This window comes from Dendrobates tinctorius, unplaced genomic scaffold, assembly GCF_039654945.1.
Source record: "Dendrobates tinctorius isolate UK_male_01 unplaced genomic scaffold, ASM3965494v1 ptg000009l, whole genome shotgun sequence".
Taxonomy (NCBI): Eukaryota; Metazoa; Chordata; class Amphibia; order Anura; family Dendrobatidae; genus Dendrobates; species Dendrobates tinctorius.
Window position 1 is genome coordinate 5,937,373 of NW_027361677.1, and position 22,373 is coordinate 5,959,745.

Genomic DNA, 22,373 nt, shown 5'->3' on the forward strand with positions numbered 1-22,373 from the left:
AATCCCAAACTGGTCCTTCACTTGTTTGATCTTCTTTTCTGATCCATTCCAATTTTTGTTTAAAAAAACTAAACTTTTTGTTAGTAAAATATAATTATGTTCAAAATGATTCTCTCGTTACATTTTCTGGTTTGGAGAATCAAATTAGATAGAAATGATGTAACAATATAAACTCTCTGTGCTTTTTTTCACCACAGGGTGACAGCGGGGCGGCTCACGCCGGCCACAGTCAGAGCTCTGATGCAAGCTTTCCTTCTCTGTTCTGCGCTACAGGAAATCAAGTAACTGCTCTCTGTACTCTGTGAAATATCTGTTGTCATTTGTAGAAAACTTTTGTGCTAAAGTAAGCCATGCATGCCCTTATACAGTAAGGATATGAGATCTTTGTGAAGTTTTTTTGGAGGGGCTCTGCTTAAAAAAAAATCTTGAAAAATCACATATTCAATATAAAAAGACTCTTAAACTTTATTTTTATTGTAAAACGACTTGCTAGTCCTATGTAGTATAAGATAGTATAGCTTAAAAAATGTCACAAGAACGGCGGCAACACCGCTTTAATAAAATGAGCGCATCTTAAAAATGCTCTCGGTATTGCGAAAAAGTCACTGGCAAAATGCTGGAGGGGAGATACGTTTCACTGAAGCTATTAGCTTCAGTGATTTAAAACCCTGAAGTTTGCTCCAGCACACTATGTATTGAGAGTGGTTAATAAGTCATTTTAAGGGCTGGGTTTTTGTGGACAACCATAGAGCGGGAGGGAGGGTGTCCACCTTATCTCCACCCCAGAGTGTGGTCTAGTGTTTAAATAGTCGGCTCCTGAGGTGTTTGTTGTTCAGTGTGTCTAGAGAGGCTACCTCCAGAGAAGTGTTCGTGCTTAATCTAACCTGAACCTTGTGTAACTTTGTGTTATCGCTTTGTTTTGATGCGTTTGCACCCTCCAAAGAAGGAACATTTCTTAAAGTGGTTTCTGTGGCACCCTTGAGGCTCAGTCGCCACAGAGGTACTGCACCTCCTCCTGAGGTGTGGTGCCCCACCATCCAGGTAAGGTGGAGACACCTGACCACACTCCAACACATGCACCCCACACCACAAAGTAGTGTAACCGAGGTCCCCGAGGTTGTATGGATACTAATGGTCCTGCAGCAGACACCGGATGAATAGAAGTAGTGACCACTTTATTCCCACACCAGACTTGGGGGCACAACAGCAACTGAATAGTGAGCCGGGACTTAGTAGCAAGGAGTCCCCGAAGCAGGCTACAGCTGTCTGCCGTACAAGTAGAGTTCATAGGAACATCGGACAGGAGGAACTCCAGTGTAACTCAGTACTAGGAGTACTTCATTAAAGGCGCTTTAAGAGGAGACGTTCAGAAAGGCACATGTTGGCGGAGTGTTGGAAAGGAGTATTCCATCTGGCTTGGAGGTTGACATGAGTCTCTGACCCGGAGGACACGGCACGGAGGCAGGCACCTGTTTGTACAACAGACTGTGAGTAAAGCTTTGGAACTACATGCCCTGGTGTCCTCCACTCATTCCTGCGCCAACCTGCCCAGCACTGCTACATCCCTTGCGCCGGACACTACATCATCTACGTATCATTTCACCTACTCTGCCCTGGGACTCCAGCCCTGCCTGTGGAGGGCTATAACATCCTTGCTGCACCACACCATCAGTCCCAGAGGATCTGTCTGCAGCATCGGCTTAACATCTCCCTTGCCGAACACCACAGGTGGCATCATGAACCACTTATAAACTTTATTCCCAACTCAATTCCCCGTTTACATGGGCGCCTAGGGCCACGGGCCGGGTCATTGCTGCTGTGACATTCCCCATTGAGGTCAACGGGCCCGGTACCGAGTACCCCACAGCCCTGGGAGGGCGACCCATTTCCATTAGAAAACTTGTGTAGCCTAGATGTCTTTTTGACAAGCACTAGGTTTTTTAAGGCAAAATCACTTCTGGAAAACAACATCTTTCAAGCATAGTATATTACTTCTTTTAACCCCTTCACGATTTCCAAACTCTGAAACGCTTAAAAAACATGACGTAAGACTGAACACGTGCAGAGCAATGTCGTTTTAATATTGCTGTGCATTATGTTTATTTTATAAGGAGCTTTCTTTCAAGCAGATTCAGGACAGAACCCGCCTGAAAAAGATGTTGTGTGCACAAAGTCTGGTAGAGTTTCCGCTCAGTTTATGCTCTAAAAACTAGTGTACTTTTTTTTGTATTTTAAGTGAATTTTTGACACTTTTTAGGCAAAATATTTTTTTTTACTTTCTTCTAGCTTGCAAAACAATAATCTGAAAATTGATGACATGACTTCATTAGTTGAATTATTTTTGAAGATGGAGCACTTGAGACTCTTGGAGTAAGTGAAGTGTAATAATATTCATGTTATATATTGCCTTGAATTTGCAGTATGTGATTTATATAGGGTCAAAATGGTCTGAAAGGAGACAGTCTTTCTTGCAGCTGGATTTCATCCTGGAAGGGGTGGTCTGTTTAGGAAGACCAGTAATATTAGGCCCCATTGATCATAAAATGTTGGTGTATCCTAATGATATTCCATCACTATAAATGATAAAATAATATATTTATTTTTCATTTCAATCCCCCAGCCTTAGCCACAATGACATGAATATGATGGGTATTCTTAAATTGCTCAAGTCAGCTATTAATTGTCCCAGCATAACGGATATCGAAATAATGTGAGTAGTATCAGCTTTTAACTAATTAAACTGAGTTAACTAATTAAAATAAATGTGACCATATACCTTGCTTTTCCATTGTTGTTCTACAGAGGGGACCCTGCCACCGCCATCTTCTCCTCGAAGACTCTCCTAGAATTAACAAGGTAGACATAAAAGTCAAACATATATCTCATTACCATAAAAGATGTTGGAAATCTCTATAACTAGGCTACACTTTAATTATTAATTATAAACCAGAGTGATAACTTCATTCATAGACGTAAAAAAAAAGAAAAAAGAGCTTTAATGGGAGTTTCTGTCAAGCCGTGACGATCTTCAGTAATGAAGCCTCAAACTGTTACTGGAACTGGGACCCTAACTATACCTGTCCCGGGGTACTCTTAAAGGTAGAGAGGCCCGAGTCTCCGACTTTACTATGTTCCTGCAAAAACCTTAATCTGTCCCCTCACTCACCAGGCATGGGACAAATTAAAGGTAAACCAGAGAGACAAAACGGATAACAGAAAACCTCTATCATACAAAAGCACTAACAAACAATAGGGAGGAGGATAGGGACAGGGAGGAATAAACTAAATGGGAACAGGGACCAGGAGATAAATACACACGTCCAACAGTAAACTACAGAACACTACAACTCCAACTCCAAAATTCAACTATGTAGCTTTAGACCACAGCACAGGAAGACAAATCTTTCACTGGCAGGGACTAAAGGCCCAGAGCCTGTATATATACAGGGAGTAAAGGGTAAGCAGTTGCAGCTGGGAAAAAAACAGGCTGTATGGTCTCAACCAGCATGGAAATAGTCTTAACACTCTCAGCACTGAAGTAAAAGGAAATCCATTTAAATTAGGACATGAATCACAACATCTCTAAAGAGAACTGAGATCCATTACCCAACGTGACCGTCTAATCCCAAGTCTTTCAGGGGGGACGTGACCCCTTAGTGACCGTTTCTAGTAATTGAAGATCCTTAGTATATCATAATAAATAACAGCCAGTCTCCACCCACCAGCTCAGCGTCAAGTTGCAAATTAAAGGAAACCTGCCATTAGATTGATTCTACCCAAACATAGGGCTGAAGGGATCAGAACCTTGCTGCTCAATTGCAGCCAGATATATTTACTAAGGCATTTTAAAGAAAGCATACATTGAATAGCCGGCTGGGGACTCTATGCTTCAAAGCGATCCCAAGTCAGCTTTTCCCCTCCCCAGTTCAGTTGATTGACAAGTTCCTCCCTATGTACACACAAGTCTTCTCACCCACCTGCTCAATTTGATTGACTGATCTCTAAGTATTTACATACAGTCATGGCTGAAAGTATTGGCATCCTTGAAATTTTTCCAAATGAAGTATTTTCCCTGAAAATTATTGCAATTACACATGTTTATTTCCTTTGTGTGTATTGGAACAACAACAAAAACAGGAAAAAAGGAGAATTATAAATCATTTCACACAAAACTCCAAAAATGGGCCACACAAAATTGTTGGCATCCTCAACTTAATATTTGGTTGCACCCTTTGGAATAAATAACAGCAAACAATCACTTCTTATAACCATTAACAAGCTTATTACACCACACAACTGGAATTTTGGATCACTCTTGTTTTGCAAACTGTTCCAGGTCTCTCATATTTGAAGGTGCCTTCTCGCAGCAGCAATTTTAAGATCTCTCCACAATGGGATTTAGATCCGGACCCATTGTGGGCCACTTCTTAATTCTCCAGCGATTTATTTCCACCCTTTTCTGGGTGCTTCACAAAGTATGTTTGAAGTGATTGTCCTGCTGGAAGTCCCATGACCTAGGATGCAAACTCAATTTTCTGGCACTGAGCACTGCATTGCCACCCAAAATTCTTTGGTAATCTTCAGATTTAATGATGCCTTGAACACAGTGAGGACACCCAGTGACAGGGGGAGCAAAAGAACTCCAAAACATCTTTGAACCTCCACCATATTTGACTGTAGGTACTTTGTTATTTTCTTTATAGACCTCATTCCATTTTAGGTAAATAGATTGATGTGCTTTACCAAAAAACTCTATCTTATTCTTATCTGTACACAAGACGCTTTACCAGAAGGATTTTGGCTTATTCATGTACATTTTGGCAAATGAAGGCTCGCTTTTTTATGTATCTGTGTCAGCAGTGGGGTCTTACTGGGTCTCCTGCCATAGTGTTTCATTTCTTTCAAATATTAACTGATTGTTTGCGCTGACCCTGATGCACCCTAAGCCTGCAGGACAGCTTGACTTTCTTTAGAACTTGATTAGGGATGTTTATTCACCATCCGGACTATCATGTATTGCAGCCTTTTATTGTTTTTTTTCTGCCGTCTACATCTAGGGAGATTAGCTGCAGTGCCATGGGTTGTAAACGTCTTGATTATGTTGTGCACTGTGGACAAAAGAACATCAAGATCTCTGGAGATGGACTTGTAACCTTGAGATTGTTGATATTTTTCAACAATTTTGGTTCTCAAGTCCTCAGACAGTTCTCTTCTCCTCTTTCTGTCCTCCATGCTTAGAGTGGCACACATAGACACACAATGCAAAGATTGAATCAACTTCACCCCATTTTATCTGGTTTCAGGTGTGTATTGCCCACACCTGTTACTTGCCACAGGTGACTTAGAACCAGCATCACATGCTTGAAACAAAGTTGTTTACCCACAATTTTGGAAAGGTGCCAACAATTTTCTTCATCCCATTTTGGGTGTTTTGTGTGAAATGACACCCAATTTGCCTTTTTTTATTCCCATACACACAAAGGGAATAAATGTTGTGAGAATCATGTGGGAATAGTGGATGAGGGCAGGTATATCTCGCCCAGATACCTTTCCTATGTGGCCTAGTCTGGTCAGTATCTCACCTGGTTACTAATGAATAATGGGAGGGCGGATATAAAAAGGATGCCAGGTGGTGGTGTGAGCGTCTCAGCCTGGGAACACAGAGATCCTGTCTGTGTGAGAGACACACGTGAGTGAAAGCAGTGCCCACTGCAACTGTGGTTTGGCTGGACGGGAGAAGCCCGCCAGTTGGTAGTTAGGTTGTACTTTGTTTAGTTAGTGCCGGACAGGCAAGGATTTGTTTTATGGTTTTTTTCTTTATGCATTGCTTTCACCTTTAATAAACCTGACCCAGTGTCAGTTATACCCGGACCCCGGCTCTGCGCCTGAGTTTCATGCTGAACGCACGTGACCTTTGACCCCAGCAAAGGCGATCCCGGAGTGTTTTATCACATTGTGGTGCAGAATGTGGGCAATCACGTGGGAAGCATGAGCATGGAGGACGTGGTGAAAGCGCTGGTACAGTCCACCGCCGTCCAGCAAGAAGCTAATCGGGTGATGATGGCCCAGCTGAAGGAGTTGGTGGACATGACAGCTACCGATCGTTCGCTTCTCCAGCAGGTGGCGCAGCGCCTGGCAAGTTTACCTGAGGTTAACCTGGAAGCCGAGTCGAGAGTGATTCACGTGAGTCGGTACTGGCAGAAGATGACGACCGAAGATGACGTCAAGGCATACATGACCACGTTTGAACGGACGGCGGTGCGAGAAAAATGGCCGAAGGCACGATGGGCCGGCCATTTCTTTCCGGTGAAGCCCAAAAGGCTTATTATGACTTAGAACCTGAAGCCGCGCAGGACTTTGACAAACTGAAAGCCGAGATCTTGGCCCAGCTAGGAGTGACGACCGCTGTCCGTGCACAGAGAGTGCATCAATGGACTTATCAGCCGGATAAACCACCGCGGTCACAGATGTTCGACCTGATCCACGTGACGAAGAAGTGGCTACAACCCGAGGTGTTGACAGCGCCAGAGATAATCCAGAGAGTCGTCATGGACAAATACCTGAGAGCTCTACCGCCAGCCCTGAGGAAGTGGGTAAGCCATGGAAATCCTACGACGGGAGATCAACTGGTGGATCTGGTTGAACGTTACTCCGTGGCGGAAGGACTCCGAGACGACGCTACCCCACCTCGTTCTTCATCATCTCCATGTGGAACCGGTAATACTGTTCCAGGGAGTAGGGGAGAAGGAAAAATCCCTAAGACAGTGGGGGAGGAAAACGGGACTGCCCGCACTGCGAGGCCGAGAGTAACGAACTATGGTCTAAGCAAGGGGCCTGTTAGGTGTTTCAGCTGCCAAGAGATGGGACATATTGCTGTGAACTGTCCGGTCACTACTGAACCCATGCAGTGCGACGTCACAGACTCTAAAAACCGCAAGTCTATGGTTGCACGGGTAGTGAGTGTGAATGCCGGTCAAAAGGATGTGGAAAAACACTTGTGTGATTTAACTGTTGATGGCAAAAATGTGGTGGCATTGTTAGACTCGGGAAGTGTGGTGACTCTGGTGAAGGCCAGTCTGGTGTCAGCCCCGACTGGACCATCAGACAAATTTTCTGTAACGTGTGTGCATGGAGACACCTGTTCGTACCTCACCACGATCATATGCATTACTACTTCCTATGGGTCTGTGCAACATAAAGTGGGACTCGTCCCTGCGTTATTGCATGATGTTATCTTGGGCCGGGATTTTCCCCACTTCTGGCAATTGTGGGAGAATCAGTTGATACCCCAGGGTAATAGTGTACATGATTCTTCTCCCAGGGCGCATGTGGGTCCCGAACTCCTGGAAGAGGTCTCCCCGGAAGACTCGGGGGAAGAGTCTGCTGGAAATTACCTGCAGTTCCCGTTTTCATTCATGGCGGGTGATACGGAGGAGACCGACAGCCATCCACCTCCCCGTTTGCTAGATTTGGAAGTTCAGAAAGATGACTTCCAAAGCGAGCAAATAAAGGATCCTACCCTTTCTCAGGCTAGGACAAATGTAAAAGTGATAAATGGGGTACCCGTAGAACCTGGCTCTAGGCTGGCATATCCTTACATGGTCCTGGAGAATGATTTACTCTATCAGACAGAGAAAAAGGGGGAAGACACGGTGCAACTATTAGTCGTGCCAAAACCCTACCGGCGGCAGGTGCTGGACCTGGCCCAAGGACATGTGATGAGAGGTCACCTGGGAGTTCAGAAAACCACCGAAAGGATATTACACTGTTTTGTTTGGCCAGGCATGCATCACGATATTCGTGTATATTGTGAGTCTTGTCCTGACTGCCATGCCTCTGCGCCTAAGCCCCGGTTCTGTAGCCCTTTGGTACCCCTACCTATTATTGAGGTCCCGTTTGAGAGGATTGGGATGGATTTAGTTGGGCCCCTTCCACGGTCTGCACGTGGACACCAACATATCCTGGTCATCTTGGATTATGCCACTCGTTACCCGGAGGCCATCCCTTTGCGTAACACGGCCACCAAGACGATTGCCAAGGAACTGGTGCATGTGTTTAGTCGGGTCGGTATACCAAAACAGATACTCACCGACCAGGGGACCCCCTTTATATCCAGGGTAATGAAGGAGCTCTGCCGGTTGTTACAAATCGAACCGTTACGCACATCCGTGTATCACCCTCAAACAGACGGGTTGGTCGAACGGTTCAATAAAACTCTGAAGCAGATGCTGAGAAAGGCGATAGACAATGATGGGAAGAACTGGGACTATTTACTTCCGTATTTGCTTTTTGCCATCAGGGAAGTGCCCCAGTCTTCCATGGGATTCTCGCCTTTCGAGTTATTGTACGCCCGACGTCCTCACGGACTGTTAGACGTCGCCAAAGAAACCTGGGAGGGTCAGGTCACTCCGTTTAAAACGGTGATAGATCACGTATCCCAAATGCAGGACCGTATTGCGGCTGTTATGCCTATTGTCAAAGAACACATGATGCAGGCTCAAGGAGCCCAAAAAAGAATCTATGATAGGGGTGCCAAGATCCGTACGTTTGCTCCCGGAGATAGGGTGTTGATCCTGGTTCCCACGGTGGACAGTAAGTTCCTAGCAAAGTGGCAGGGCCCCTTTGAGATTAAGGAAAGAATTGGTGAAGTAAACTACAAAGTATACCAGGCAGGTAAACGGAAACCTGAACAGGTTTATCGTGTAAATCTGATAAAACCCTGGAAAGATCGGTCTGCCTTGTCAGCGGAGCTGGCCCGTCCCATCTGCTCGCATACCGTACCGGAGGTACGGGTTGCAGAGACTCTCTCAGAGCGGCAAAAGACTGAGGTCAGGCAGTTTCTACTTCACAACCAAAAGTTTTTCTCAGAAAAACCCGGGCAGACTACGCTAATGAAACATGACATCGTAACGGAACCTGGTGTCACAGTTCACGTGAAACCCTACAGAATTCTGGAAGCGCGCCGTGAAGCCGTTTTCCGAGAAGTGAAGGCAATGTTAGAGTTAGGTGTCATTGAGGAATCGCACAGTGCTTGGTCCAGCCCGATTGTGTTAATTCCTAAACCGAACGGCACCATCCGGTTCTGCAATGACTTCAGGAAACTGAATGCGGTCTCAAAATTTGATGCCTACCCTATGCCCCGGGTCGAGTTAATAGATCGGTTAGGAAAAGCCCGGTATATTACGACCCTAGATCTAACAAAGGGGTATTGGCAGATCCCTCTGGCGGAGGCTGCCAGAGAAAAGACGGCATTTGCTACACCGGAAGGTTTATTTCAGTATGTGTATATGCCGTTTGGACTGCACGGGGCACCGGCGACCTTTCAGAGACTGATGGATCGAGTCCTGAGGCCACATAGGCAGTACGCTTCGGCCTATTTGGATGACATTGTCATTTACAGCTTGGACTGGGAGACTTCTCCAGAAAGTACAAACTGTGATTGACGACCTGTGGGAGGCAGGTCTAACCGCGAACCCCAAGAAATGTCATATCAGGCTAGAAGAAGCCCGGTATTTGGGATATGTGATTGGGAGGGGTATTGTTAAACCCCAGCTCGATAAGATTCAGGCGGTTCAGGCCTGGCCGCAACCTGTCAACAAGAAGCAGGTGCAAGCCTTCCTGGGGATCCGCCGGCTATTATCGCTGGTTCATACCCAATTTTGCAGCCATCGCTACCCCCCTGACGGATCTTACAAAAGGGAAAGACTCCGTCATGATTAAATGGAGTTTAGGGGCTGAAGAAGCCTTCCATAGCCAAAAATGGGCACTTTGCTCTCAACCTGTACTGGTGACTCCGGACTTCTGCAGCGAGTTTGTGGTACAAACGGTTGCCTCTGATACCGGTATCGAGGCCGTACTGTCACAAGTGAGGGACGGAGTGGAACACCCAGTCCTCTATCTCAGCAGGAAGCTGAATAAACATGAGCAAAAGTATGCAGTCGTAGAAAAAGAGTGCCTAGCCATTAAGTGGGCTCTAGTGGCCCTCAAATATTACCTGGTGGGCCGAAAGTTCAGGCTGATCACTGACCATGCCCCTCTCAAGTGGATGCACTTGCACAAGGAACGGAATAGCCGGGTGACCCGGTGGTTCCTTGCCCCGCAGGCCTACACTTTTACGGTGGAGCACCGCCCAGGGGTACAGATGGGGAATGCAGATGCCCTGTCCCGAGTGCACTGTTTGGCGGGTGTCATTGCTCGACCGGAGTGGTCTGAGCAGAGGGGGGGGGGGTATGTGAGAATCATGTGGGAATAGTGGATGAGGGCAGGTATATCTCACCCAGATACCTTTCCTATGTGGCCTAGTCTGCTCAGTATCTCACCTGGTTACTAATGAATAATGGGAGGGTGGATATAAAAAGGATGCCAGGTGGTAGTGTGAGGGTGTCAGCCTGGGAACACAGAGAGTCTGTCTGTGTGAGAGACACACGTGAGTGAAAGCAGTGCCCACTGCAACTGTGGTTTGGCTGGATGGGAGAAGCCCGCCATTTGGTAGTTAGGTTGAACTTTGTTTAGTTAGTGCCGGACAGGCAAGGATTTGTTTTATGTTTTTTTCCTTTATGCATTGCTTTCACCTTTAATAAACCTGACCCAGTGTCAGTTATACCCGGACCCCGGCTCTGCGCCTGAGTTTCATGCTGAACGCACGTGACCTTTGACCACAGCAAAGGAGATCCCGGAGTATTTTATCACAACGTGTATATCAAAACATGTTACATACATAGGTTGAAAATAGGTCCATCAAGTTCAGCCTTCGTTCGCCAATTGTACATTTCGTCACTAATTTAACTATAACCCACAATGTTATATGTAAGTCCAATAATTTTCTAGGAGAAATACTTTATTTTCTGGAATAATTTAAAGGGTGCCATAACTGTACATAGAGAGAAATATAGCTGAGACATATAGATGTATTTTCAAAGTCTGTTTTCTCTCAGAGTAAAACATACCGAGGTGCAATCGCTCAGTCAGACTTTGATTCATGCTGCCTGTGGTCGGGGCAGCTTGAATCCAATAACAGGATCCCTTTAAGACTCCCTTTAAGATATTGAACTTGCAAATAGGAAAACTAGCGGAAATGCTGGATACAAGTTACGGAATGGCCACATAAAGTATTATTCTTCATATACATACAGGACAGTTTATTCTGAAAAGTTACTTGAAAGTACAGTTGCCCTTAAAGCTATTAAGACATAACATTATATCTCGTTTCAGTTCCCCAAAGATCAAAAAAGCCAGAGAAGAAAATACTGGGATAAAAGTAAAAAAACTAAGGTGAGTTATCAGAACCGTGTGAACGTATTAGACAACCATTATGTGAAATTTAAAGGTAGCTTTTGATGTATAACGTAAGGGCAGAGAGATAGAACAGAAGTCGAGAATAGAGTTGAGCGAAACAGGTCGGTCAGATTCAAAAGTCACTGACTTTCGCCAAAGTCGGGTTTCATGAAACGAAACCCAACCACAGTGTGAAGTCGGCCATGCTGTCGGCGACCCAAGCGCCAAAGTCGGGTTTCGCCGAATGCTTGCACGTGACTTTTTTCAGCCAATGAGAGAAGCGGAGCGTAGCGTAGCGGGAGCGTAACTAGAGTGGGAGAGAGAGAGGGGGAGAGAGAGATTTCGCCCCGTCTAGGGTTAAAATTCATGCCAGGTGTGTTTACAGTCCTCCACTCACTGCCGACTTTTCTCCCCATTGACTTGCATTGGGTTTCGCGTTTCCCGACTTTTCCCGACTTCTCCCTATAGTCGGCCGATTTCGTTCGATTCGACTTTTGAGAAAGTCGGGTTTCATGAAACTCGACTCGACCCTAAAAAAGGCAAAGTCCCTCATCTCTAGTCGAGAAGATTGATGTAAAGGTTTTTGAGAAAAGATTCGGTATACCTTGCATTCTACAGTACTCATTAAACTCTTCGCTCATTGTAGGCATAGGAGTCCAGTGGGAGGTCCTAATCATTGATTGGCAGCCTTCCTTATATCATTATGCATACATAACTGTCAATCACAGATAAAGACCACCCACTGCACCCTGAAATCCAGAATGGAGAAGGGATTTTAAAGAATAAAATCCAAGTTCTGATGAATCTTTTGGAAGATTCTAAGTATCAATCTACCCGACGTCTCGTGTTCTATAATATTCTGGCCCACAGATTGCACAGAATTTCCAGGTATTCCAAGTCACTTTGTGACACACTTAAAGTGGCGATTGAAATCTGACCATTCGATCCATATTGGAGGTCCCCCATATACATTACATGGTTGGCCGATCCCACCAAATATGTTGGGTTTGGATGACTTTTACCTAAAGTGTACATTGGTGGTTTACAGCTAATGTTATCAAAGCCCCGCTGCATGGGTATAAATTATACCAGCACTAAATATAAATACTTATTTTTTTTCATAATTTATACTTTCCAGCCTTGAAAACTGCAACCTGACCTCTGAAGATGTCCCTCAGCTGGCTGAGATACTCACAGGCCCCCGATTTTCTGACGTAAAGTATGGAAATAGCACCATTTTCACCATTTTTTTTGCCGTATTTGCAAAATAAAAATTCTGTTCAATTGTTTCTTTCTTAGTTTTTTTTTTTTTAATTATGGTTTTTGAAAAAAAAAAATCAGGAATAAGGGGGGCGTGGCCTGGATCGATTGCAGGGAAGACATGCTTTGTTGCAGCTCCCGCTGGCAGCCACAAAATATACCCCTTCTGACCACAGCGAAAGTGACAAAATACCCCTCAAAGAGAGCTGGGCTTAGAGGAGGGGGTGAAGGACGGTGAAGAGATGGAGAATCGCGGCTCTCTGCACGGACGCCGGGACACAGAACAATCTCGGGGAGTGGGCCTTGGCGCCAGCGGAGGTCAGGCGCCATCTTTACTGCTTCTTCCTGCGGTGTTTACCCAGGCTGCTGCGCCGGAAGGTTTCAGAGTCCGGTCCGGTGTCCGGTGTTCCTGCGGCCAGAGCCTGGACAGCAGTCTGCAGAGAGCCCTTGGAAGCGGTGGGGGGCCCGTGGCCTCTGCTGGAAGAGAGACAGCTGAATAATAAGGAACGGATTCGCTTACCGGAGGAGAGGGAGGTGAGCCGGTCGAACGCGCACTGGTAGAGATTCTGAAGACACCCGAAGGGCTCTCTGCCTGGCTGGTAAGCGGAGGGTGACCGCGGTGCTAGGTGCTCCTGGTACATTGCCCGGGGAATCTGAGGTGGACGCTCCTGCTGCACACAGTGACGGGCATTAACTCTGCCTGGGTCCGCAGAGCTTGTCTGATGACGGTCTTGTCTCGCTGAGGGAGACGTCTACCTGAGAACTGGGGCGACCTGGGGTTTGGGGGTACTACTCTCCCCTTTTAGAGGTGCTGAAACCGGCCTAGTCTTGAGACTTTTTATATAGTGCACCACATTAGAGCGCTGATACCGCCCTATCCCCACGGATATCTACTTATGTCAGCTCATCATCTTTCAAGAAGCATGGGGTTATCTTCATCTATGAACATGCATTAGTAGACTTTTCCTGAATGCACGAGTGGTGATTCAAACGCTCGCTTTAATTGAGCAGTATGGTTAAATCTAATAAAGAGCGTGCAAAACTGCTGGCTACTGGTGTACATCAGGGCAGGCAGCGTGAAATGGAGAAATTTCTGAAAAATAAACCAGTGTCAGCTAGGTCCACACCTAAAAAGCTGCATACAAATGCTGAGGTGGAGGAACATGTCGAGGATTCGGACTCAAGTGACGATGCCTCGGGCAGTGATATTACCCAATCAGACTCTAGGAAGTTATCTAGATCAGTCTTCAAAAAATTACTGGCTCAAGCTTTAAAACCTTTGGTCACGGAGATATCTGGTATGAGAGCAGATTTGTTACATATTGGTAATAGAGTGGAGTCCCTGGAATCATCTCAGTCCTCTCTCATTAGCCACTCCAACGCCATGAGAGATCATCTGGACTACCACAGAACACAGCTTAATAACTCTCTTCTGGCTTTAGAAGATCAAGAAAATCGGAGTCGCAGAAAAAATATAAGAATAAAAGGTTTGCCTGAAAGTGTCTCTACAGAAATATTAGAAAAATCCACGAAAGAGATCTTTGCCCTCTTAATCTCGCAAGAAAAATGCGACCAAATTGTAATAGAGAGGGTCCATAGATCGCTCAGACCCAAGCCTAAGCCTTCTGAACCCCCGATGGATGTGATCTGCGGCTTGTTGAGCTACTTGGACACCAATATTATTTTGTCTGCCTCAAGAGACGTTAAAAATCTCTCCTATGAAGGATCTGCTATCCAACTTTATCAGGACATTGCGCCGTCGACCCTTGCAAAAAGAAGAATCCTAAGGCCCCTCTTGGAAGTGTTACGCTCGCGTAAAATCCTTTACAAATGGCTATTTCCGTTTGGAATATCTGTACATGGAGACGGCAAACAAATAACGGTAAGGAGCCCCGAAGATTTAACCAGAATATGGGACACATTCGACATTGCCCCTATTGATATTCCTTCATGGTTACCTTTAGACATGGATCTTCGCACGCCTCTCCCTATCAATGCTTATGCAGGAGGTCAGGGGGACTGGGCCTCAGTGAAGAGACGCACGCCCCCTAAACGAGGGAAATCTGGGGAGAGGAAAGAGATGCCCCCCTGAGATCTCTTGTGCTCCGTCTAGCCATATTTTCTCACACATAGACCTGGAAATTTTTGTTTAACTCTGCAATGTTTTAGATCACTTTAGTTTGCCTTGATTGGCACCTGCTTATGTGTTGCTGTTTTCATTTAACTGCCTTATAAGCTAACATATACCACTGGTGTATTGGTAATGTAATTCCCTGCTCTGCTATGGGAGGTATGTTTGACCCCCTACCCCTGCCGCAGGCAGGTAGTTGGTTATTGTTATATATATGTTACTTTATCTTAATAATTTTTAGGGTATTTTGTACTTTTTGTAGTTCGTTGGCATGGAACACATATTCATTTATTTTTTTGCTCCACCTATTATGCTATGGGTGATAAAGTTAATTTCGCCACTATGGTAGTGGCTTCATACAATGTAAAGGGCTTACGTTCCCCGTGTAAGAGGAGCCAGGTATTGAACCTCTTATATTCAAAAAAGGCTAGTATAATCTTCCTGCAGGAGACACATTTTAAAGTGGGGAGAGTCCCAGACATGTCTAGATCCCGTTACCCGACCTGGTATCATAGTACAGGTGCTTCGGCGTCTAGAGGAGTAAGCATTGCTATTAAAAAGAAAGTTCCTTTTGTCTTACATGATTGCCTATCAGATTCCGAAGGTAGATACATTATAATAAAGGGCCTTATAGCCAATACTAAAGTTACTCTGTGTAACCTATATGCCCCAAATAGGAATCAGATTGGATGGCTGTGCAAAACAGTGAATACCTTAAAACTATTTACTGAGGGTTTGTTGTTGATGGGGGGGGACTTTAATGTGTCACCCATCCCTAGATACCTCAACGGGCAAGTCGACCCTTTCTCAAAGGGCACTGAGAAAATGACACCTTTCTTTACAAGAATTGCAATTGATAGATCCCTGGAGGACGCTCTTTCTTTCGGGCAGAGACTACACTTTTTATTCCCACCCGTGCGGTAGCTATCACAGAATTGACTATCTATTGACACAAACAGCTACGGTAATCTCCCATTAGTTAAAAATGCGACTATAGACATCATCTCTCTCTCAGACCACGATCCTATTTTTCTCGACATAGGCATAGTAACTCTTCCGCGGCCAGCCAGGTCATGGTCACTTAACGAGACATTATTAGATTCTGATTCCCACATTACGAAACTAACTGGCACTCTTGAATTCTTTTTCCAGACAAATTTACACTCAGGCCCGCCCTTACCTGTGGTGTGGGAATCACATAAAGCGGTAATGAGGGGAGAATTTATAGCTTTGAGTTCCCATCTCAAAAAAGAGAGAACAAAACAGGTTGTGTCTATTTTGCACCAAATTAATTCCTTGGAAAGATTGCACAAGAGATCTCAAGTAAATAAGATACAAACTGAACTGACGGATCTAAGGAATTCCCTAAAAAATCTTCTAAATATTCAATCGGCCAAAACTTATATGAGAAGTAAACAGAGGTTCTTTCTCCACGGCAATAAAAGTAGTAAGCTTATGTCTTCACTACTTAAAAAGCAGCAAGACAAGACGTTTATTAGACAACTCAAAGCTCTGGACGGCTCTTCAATTTTCGAGACCGCAGATATTGCCGAGGAGTTTAGATCCTTTTATGACAATTTATACAATTTAAACATACCAGATAGCATGCAAGACCCAATAACAGCTATAGAAAAAATCAAAGAGTTCCTGATTCCACTAATCTCCCTAAAATAACCCCGGAAGGCCAATCTTTACTGACTGCTCCGGTTACCCCTAAATAAATTTTAGACACTCTCTCTACCATTACAAACACAAAGGCCCCAGGTCCAGATGGTCTTCCCAATGTATACTATAAAAAGTTCATAAAATCATTCTTTCCCCATCTGGTGTCCTTGTTTAATTCCTATTTGGAGGGCCAGCTCCCCCCTAAGCAATCCCTGGAGGCATACATCACAGTTCTCCCGAAGGAGGGTAAGGATCCCAATTTGTGCACCAGCTACAGACCAATCTCATTGCTTAATGCTGACATCAAAATGTGGGCTAAAATATTAGCGGGCAGAATAAGTAATTTCTTACCCAACCTAATTCATGTGGATCAAGCGGGCTTTGTGAGGGGTAGGGAAGGGAAGGACAACTCCACTAGGGCCATACAGTCTATAATATTTGCCAAGACCCAGCAGGTTCCCTTAGTACTCCTGTCAACGGATGCCGAGAAGGCTTTTGACAGAGTGTGCTGGAGGTTTATGGGACAGGTATTGATTAAGTTTGGCTTCCCTCCTCAATATATAACAGCAGTTCTCTCTCTCTACTCTCAGCCGACGGCGAAGGTCAGGATTAATGGCACTCTGTCAAACAGCTTTGAGATTCACAATGGGACTAGGCAGGGATGCCCTTTGTCTCCATCCTTGTTCATTTTAGTTATAGAAACTTTGATACAAAGCATCAGACAAGAACAACGCATAGAGGGGTTGTCGGTGGGTCGGGGGATACTCAAAACACTAGCTTTCGCAGACGATCTGCTTTTCCTCATTTCCAACCCGTCTCAGGCATTCCCGATCATCCTTCAAATTTTTCAACAGTTTGGCCTCCTCTCTAATTTTAAAATTAATTTAACTAAATCTGAAGCGTTAAATATTACTCTCCCTCATTCTCAATTCTCCATCATTCGTACACAGACTCCCTTCTCTTGGGCTAATAACTATTAAATATTTAGGAATATTCATAACTAGAGACCCCACTAACTTATTTCAAAGTAATTTCATTCCTTTAATTAAAAAGGTTACAAACCTGATGCATAAATATAACCTACCCACTTTATCCTGGATGGGTCGCATTAATGTGTTTAAGGCGTATATCATGCCTATCATATTGTATGCCATGAATATGGTTCCGATTCAGATACACCTGACCTTCTTCGGGTCGTTAAAATCACTAATAGGAAAATTTATCTGGAAATCTAAACCGGCTAGGTTGCCTTATAGGCTTCTCTCTTATCCAGTCTCCTCTGGTGGTTTGGGAGTCCCAGATCCCCTCTTATATTATAAAGCAATTCATCTTAGCAGATGGTTAACATAGTAACATAGTAACATAGTTATTAAGGTTGAAGGGAGACTTTAAGTCCATCTAGTTCAACCCATATCCTATCCTAACTTGCCCTAACATGTTGATCCAGAGGAAGGCAAAAAAAACCCATGTGGCAACAGTAAGCTTCACATTGGGGAAAAAAATTCCTTCCCGACTCCACATACGGCAATCAGACTAGCTCCCTGGATCAACGCAATATTAAGGAGACTAGTGTATATACCCTGTAATATTATACTTTTCAAGAAAGGCATCCAGTCCCTTCTTAAATTTTAGTAGGGAATCACTCATTACAACATCATATGGCAGAGAGTTCCATAGTCTCACTGCTCTAACAGTAAAGAATCCGCGTCTGTGAGTATGCTTAAACCTTCTTTCCTCAAAGGTGGTGTCTTGTGCTGAAGGTGGGGAGGGAATTAGTGTTGACCTGGCTCTATTGGGCCCGAGGGGTTTACCTTATCTCTGGACTAAAGCTAAACCACCAGTCACTCTTAGGCTAGACGAGATAACTTCAACTACATTACGTATTAAAAGATTGGTGCTGGGGGAACTCCCGGGGAACACTTTTCCCTCGACGTTGACGCCGATTGGCTCAATACCCTATCTAATAGATCTCGATTTTCAGGATCCATATAATTTATGGTCTACCCTTCCTAGAGAAACATTGAGTAGCTTTTATGGTAATAAAATATTACAGAGAGGGGTTTGGCCACCAAGTGCAATGACTCAACCAACTAATTTTCTTCAGAGCCAGCACATTCGACGTACACTTCTACAATTTAGGAAGAAATTCCCGACCAAATCCAATAGGTCCTGGTTAGATATTATGATCAAACTTCCACCTCCACGGCTAAAAATTTTATCTCGTATTTACTCACATCTTATCTCTCCGAGAGCACATTTTAAACCCTCATTTATTTACTCCTGGGAAATGGAACTCAACACTACGTTCACAGAGGAACAAATATCTAGAATGCTATCCAGTGCTCGGGGATTTTCTAGGTGTGTACTTTTGCAGGAAAATTCTTATAAAATATTAACCAGGTGGCATTTGACTCCCGCAAAGCTCTTTCAGATGGGTCTTGCTGATAATGATGCTTGTTGGAGATGTTTCAACTCTGGAGGACATCACTCACATATATTCTGGGACTGTCCTAAACGGAGAAATTTTTGGGATGGCGTTGAACTAGTTCTCAAAAAATTACAACTAATAAAGACTAATCTTAGGGCTACGGAAGTTCTTCTTTCATGCCCGTCAAAAGATTTCTTACCAAAAAAAGCATGGTCTACTCCCATTGATGCTAAGTGCTGCAAAACAGCTGATAGCTGTACACTGGAAAGATGTTGCCCCCCCCACATTGGAGGAGTGGAACGTTAAGATAAATCAGGTTTCTCGTCTGGAAGAGCTGTCTAGCTGGGAGATAGATTTTTAATCATAGATCTTATGTGTCGACCTGGGCCCCGTGGACTAAATATCTAGAGGATAATCCTCTTGGTGAGAAATCTAATGTCGCTTGAAGTCTTACTTGACCTGACGGCCTTTATACTAGGGTACCTGTTCCCACTGTTGCTTACAGAACAGTCCACCCATGCTATTTTCTTAAGTACACCCATCGAATGTTTGTGACCATGCCGACGGCTACTTTTTGTTGTTATCGTTGATACTGTTCATTATTATGTATCCCCCTTTATCCTTTCCTTCCTTTTCCCCCTTTTTTTTTTTTTCTTTTTCCTACCCACATTTCCCTCCCCTCTTTCCTTCCCTTTCACCCTAGACCAACTCCTAATCAATACTCCGCCAGCTGTATTTGTGAAATGGTGTTGTGTTCAATGGTGTGGTTTAAATTTGAAAATAAAGAATTTAAAAAAAAAAAATAAAAAATAAAAAAAAAAAAAATCAGGAATAAAAGAATAATTCAGGAATAAAAAAAAAGAAAAAAGAAAAAGAAAAGAAAAATTCAGGAATAAAAAAAACTCTTCCAAAACCTTTGAAGGTTAGGTGCACATGACATTTTTAATTTTTTTTTCCTATATCCTCTATTAAAGAGAATGGGCAGCTTCCAAACGCCATGTGTGTAAACGTTCTCACTTTTTTTCACTTTATTTCAGTTTATCCGGTAATCCTTTTGGAAATTCTGGCTGCAAGAAGTTGATTGACAGCCTTCCAAACATACATATTTCGGGGAAACTAGAGTAAGTTACATTTAGTTTAAAAAGTATTTTTTCTTTATGATGTATAATTCAGATACACAAATCTCCTATTATTATTATTATTAATAACCTGAATGTGTATACTTACAATTTCCCTACAGCGGTACTGCAAGAGTAATGAGGAATTACACAGTTTCCTTTAAAATAATGATACCGGGTCATTTTTCCTTTATAATGATGCCGAGTCCTTTATCCTTTATAATTTATTGTATATACTTTATCCTTTATAATTATGCCGGTTCCTTTATCCTTTTGCCTACATCCTTTATAATGATGCTGAGTCCTTTATCCTATATAATGATGTTGCGTCTTTTATCCTTTATCATTTATTGTATATACTTTATCCTTTACAATGATGCCGGGTCCTTTACCTTTTATCCTATATCCTTCATAATGATGACGGGTCCTTTATCGCATAAATAAATGCTCTTTCCAGCGGTTCTCTGCTCTGGCCAATAGAAGAGGGTCCTAAATATTACTGTATTTTTGCTGAGTTTTTGGAGCCGAAACTCAAGTTTTGTGAGAGGTTTTGAGATTTGGAGGAGGATTTGGAGTGTTTCCACTTAGTTTCTGCTCACTGTGGAATAACATGGATATGTCATATCTTTACCCTACAGCGCCTTTTCTTTTAGCGTTACGTATTCAGATGTTTTAAACGTGATATATTTGTATATTTAGTTCATGTGACAAGACTCAATACACAGAATCCATATTATATTACTAGGCTTAATAGGACCGTGATATCCGAAGAAGGGCTGTCGCATCTTGTTAGCTCCATGGTGACCTGCCCTAATGTAAAGCATGTCGCAGCCAGGTAAGGATTTTCTAGGCAATAAAATTAGTGCCCTAGTTTTTGAGGGGTGAGTAGTGATTTATAATTCTACAGTATAATTCTTATAACATGATTCCTTAAAGGGAATCTGTCAGGAGGTTTTTGCTATATAATCTGAGAGCAGCATAATATAGGGTAAGAGAGCCTGATTCCAGGGATGTGTCACTTACTAGGTTATGTGTTGTAGTTTAAATATATAATCAGTCTTATATCAGCAGGCGATTATCGCTGTAGGACTAGGTGTGACATGCACAGCAGTCAGTCTAATCTGTGTAACACCGCCTCCATAACTGATTGGCTGCTTGCTGACAGTGTACACAGGAAGCTGCCAATCAGTGGTGTGGGCGGGGTTATAAGGGCTCAGCATCTGCAGCAGAGATAATAGTGATTTTATCAAAACTACACCAAGCAGCCCAGTAACTGACATCCATGGAATCAGCGTCTCTACCCCTATATTATGCTTCTCCGAGATTCTATAACAACAACGCGCTGACAGATTCCCTTTGATTTGTTGTATTTTTTGCACATTCTTGAAGTGGTTTGCATCAGACGACGGAGATCCTTTTCTTCACTGGTACCGATGACTTTCAAAGAGAGATCAGGTAAAACTTCTATATTGCAAATGTGAACAGGATACTTGGATGCAACAATGCAGACAATTAGCATGCAGTAGTAGTCAGCTGACACCATTTATTTGTCTAGCACAGAAAAAAAATAAAGCTCTAGGTAATGGAGGGGTTGACTCAATCGGCTGCTTGGAAAGGTTAACTCCGGAACAACTCTGCTGGTTTATTAAAGCACAGCAAAAACTGTAGCAGGTTTGAAAAAAGAAAATGTGGCCTTTCTGGCCTAATGGAAAAACAAAAAAATAAAGTCCAAAAGAGTCCTTTCCCTGCAGGATTCACCCGCAGGTAACACATAAAGTCCTCAGCTCCTCTTGGAGCCACGTTGGAGTTTATCCTCTCCCAAGACACACACCAGACTGTCTCCCAAGTCCCGCTTTTTACAACCCAGACCCTGTGGCTCTGCAGGTGGAGATATGGTGGACACCTTACCACCCACTCTACAGATGTCCACCTAAAACCAGCCCATGTATGAAACTTTAATTTAACTCTCCCAACACGTAGTGTTCTGGAGGAAAATATCCTGGTTTCACATCACTGATGCCATTATGTGCAGTGACATCTCCCCTCATATACCATGTCACATATTCCCTCCCTCTAACCAAAGCCCAGGGTTTTGGCACCTTCAGACAACAAACAGGGGATTTGGGAGAAAGCATCTGTGTAACCATGTAACTTCCCTGGCCTATGCTCTACGTGGAAACTGTAATCTTGAATGGCTAAGAACCACCTAATCATCCGGGCATTCTTACCCTTCTCTCTCAACCATCTCAGAGGGGCATGGACTGATACTAGCTTAATCCTACGGCCTAGCAGGTAATATTTCAGTGTATCCATGGCTCACTTTATGGCTAAGCACTCCTCAACAATTGCATAGTTTTTTTCACAGGATGGGATGCTCTTCTGCATTTATTTCCTGAGACAGCACAGCTCCCAACTCAACTTCTGAGGCATCTGTCTGGAGCACCAATTCTTTGCTAAAGTCTGGTGCGACCAGGACCAGCTTCAGCTCCTGAAATGC

At 43.8% G+C, this 22,373-nt stretch overlaps 1 protein-coding gene and 1 long non-coding RNA gene across 2 annotated transcripts in view; one reads left to right on the forward strand and one right to left on the reverse strand.

Moving 5' to 3' along the window:
* Nucleotides 1–22,373, reverse strand: part of LOC141096077 (uncharacterized) — a 138,495-nt gene that overhangs the window by 55,725 nt on the left and 60,397 nt on the right. Inside the window, exon 5 of the long non-coding RNA XR_012233567.1 lies at nucleotides 2,777–2,842. This is a non-coding gene — a long non-coding RNA (uncharacterized lncRNA). The remainder of the gene's footprint in view (nucleotides 1–2,776; nucleotides 2,843–22,373) is intronic.
* Nucleotides 1–22,373, forward strand: part of NLRC5 (NLR family CARD domain containing 5) — a 109,478-nt gene that overhangs the window by 17,407 nt on the left and 69,698 nt on the right. The window contains exons 6-14 of the mRNA XM_073582465.1: nucleotides 198–281; nucleotides 2,287–2,370; nucleotides 2,621–2,710; nucleotides 2,803–2,856; nucleotides 11,212–11,271; nucleotides 12,413–12,493; nucleotides 19,796–19,879; nucleotides 20,622–20,711; nucleotides 21,266–21,331. Of these exons, the coding sequence (XP_073438566.1) occupies nucleotides 198–281; nucleotides 2,287–2,370; nucleotides 2,621–2,710; nucleotides 2,803–2,856; nucleotides 11,212–11,271; nucleotides 12,413–12,493; nucleotides 19,796–19,879; nucleotides 20,622–20,711; nucleotides 21,266–21,331 (693 nt within the window). The remainder of the gene's footprint in view (nucleotides 1–197; nucleotides 282–2,286; nucleotides 2,371–2,620; nucleotides 2,711–2,802; nucleotides 2,857–11,211; nucleotides 11,272–12,412; nucleotides 12,494–19,795; nucleotides 19,880–20,621; nucleotides 20,712–21,265; nucleotides 21,332–22,373) is intronic.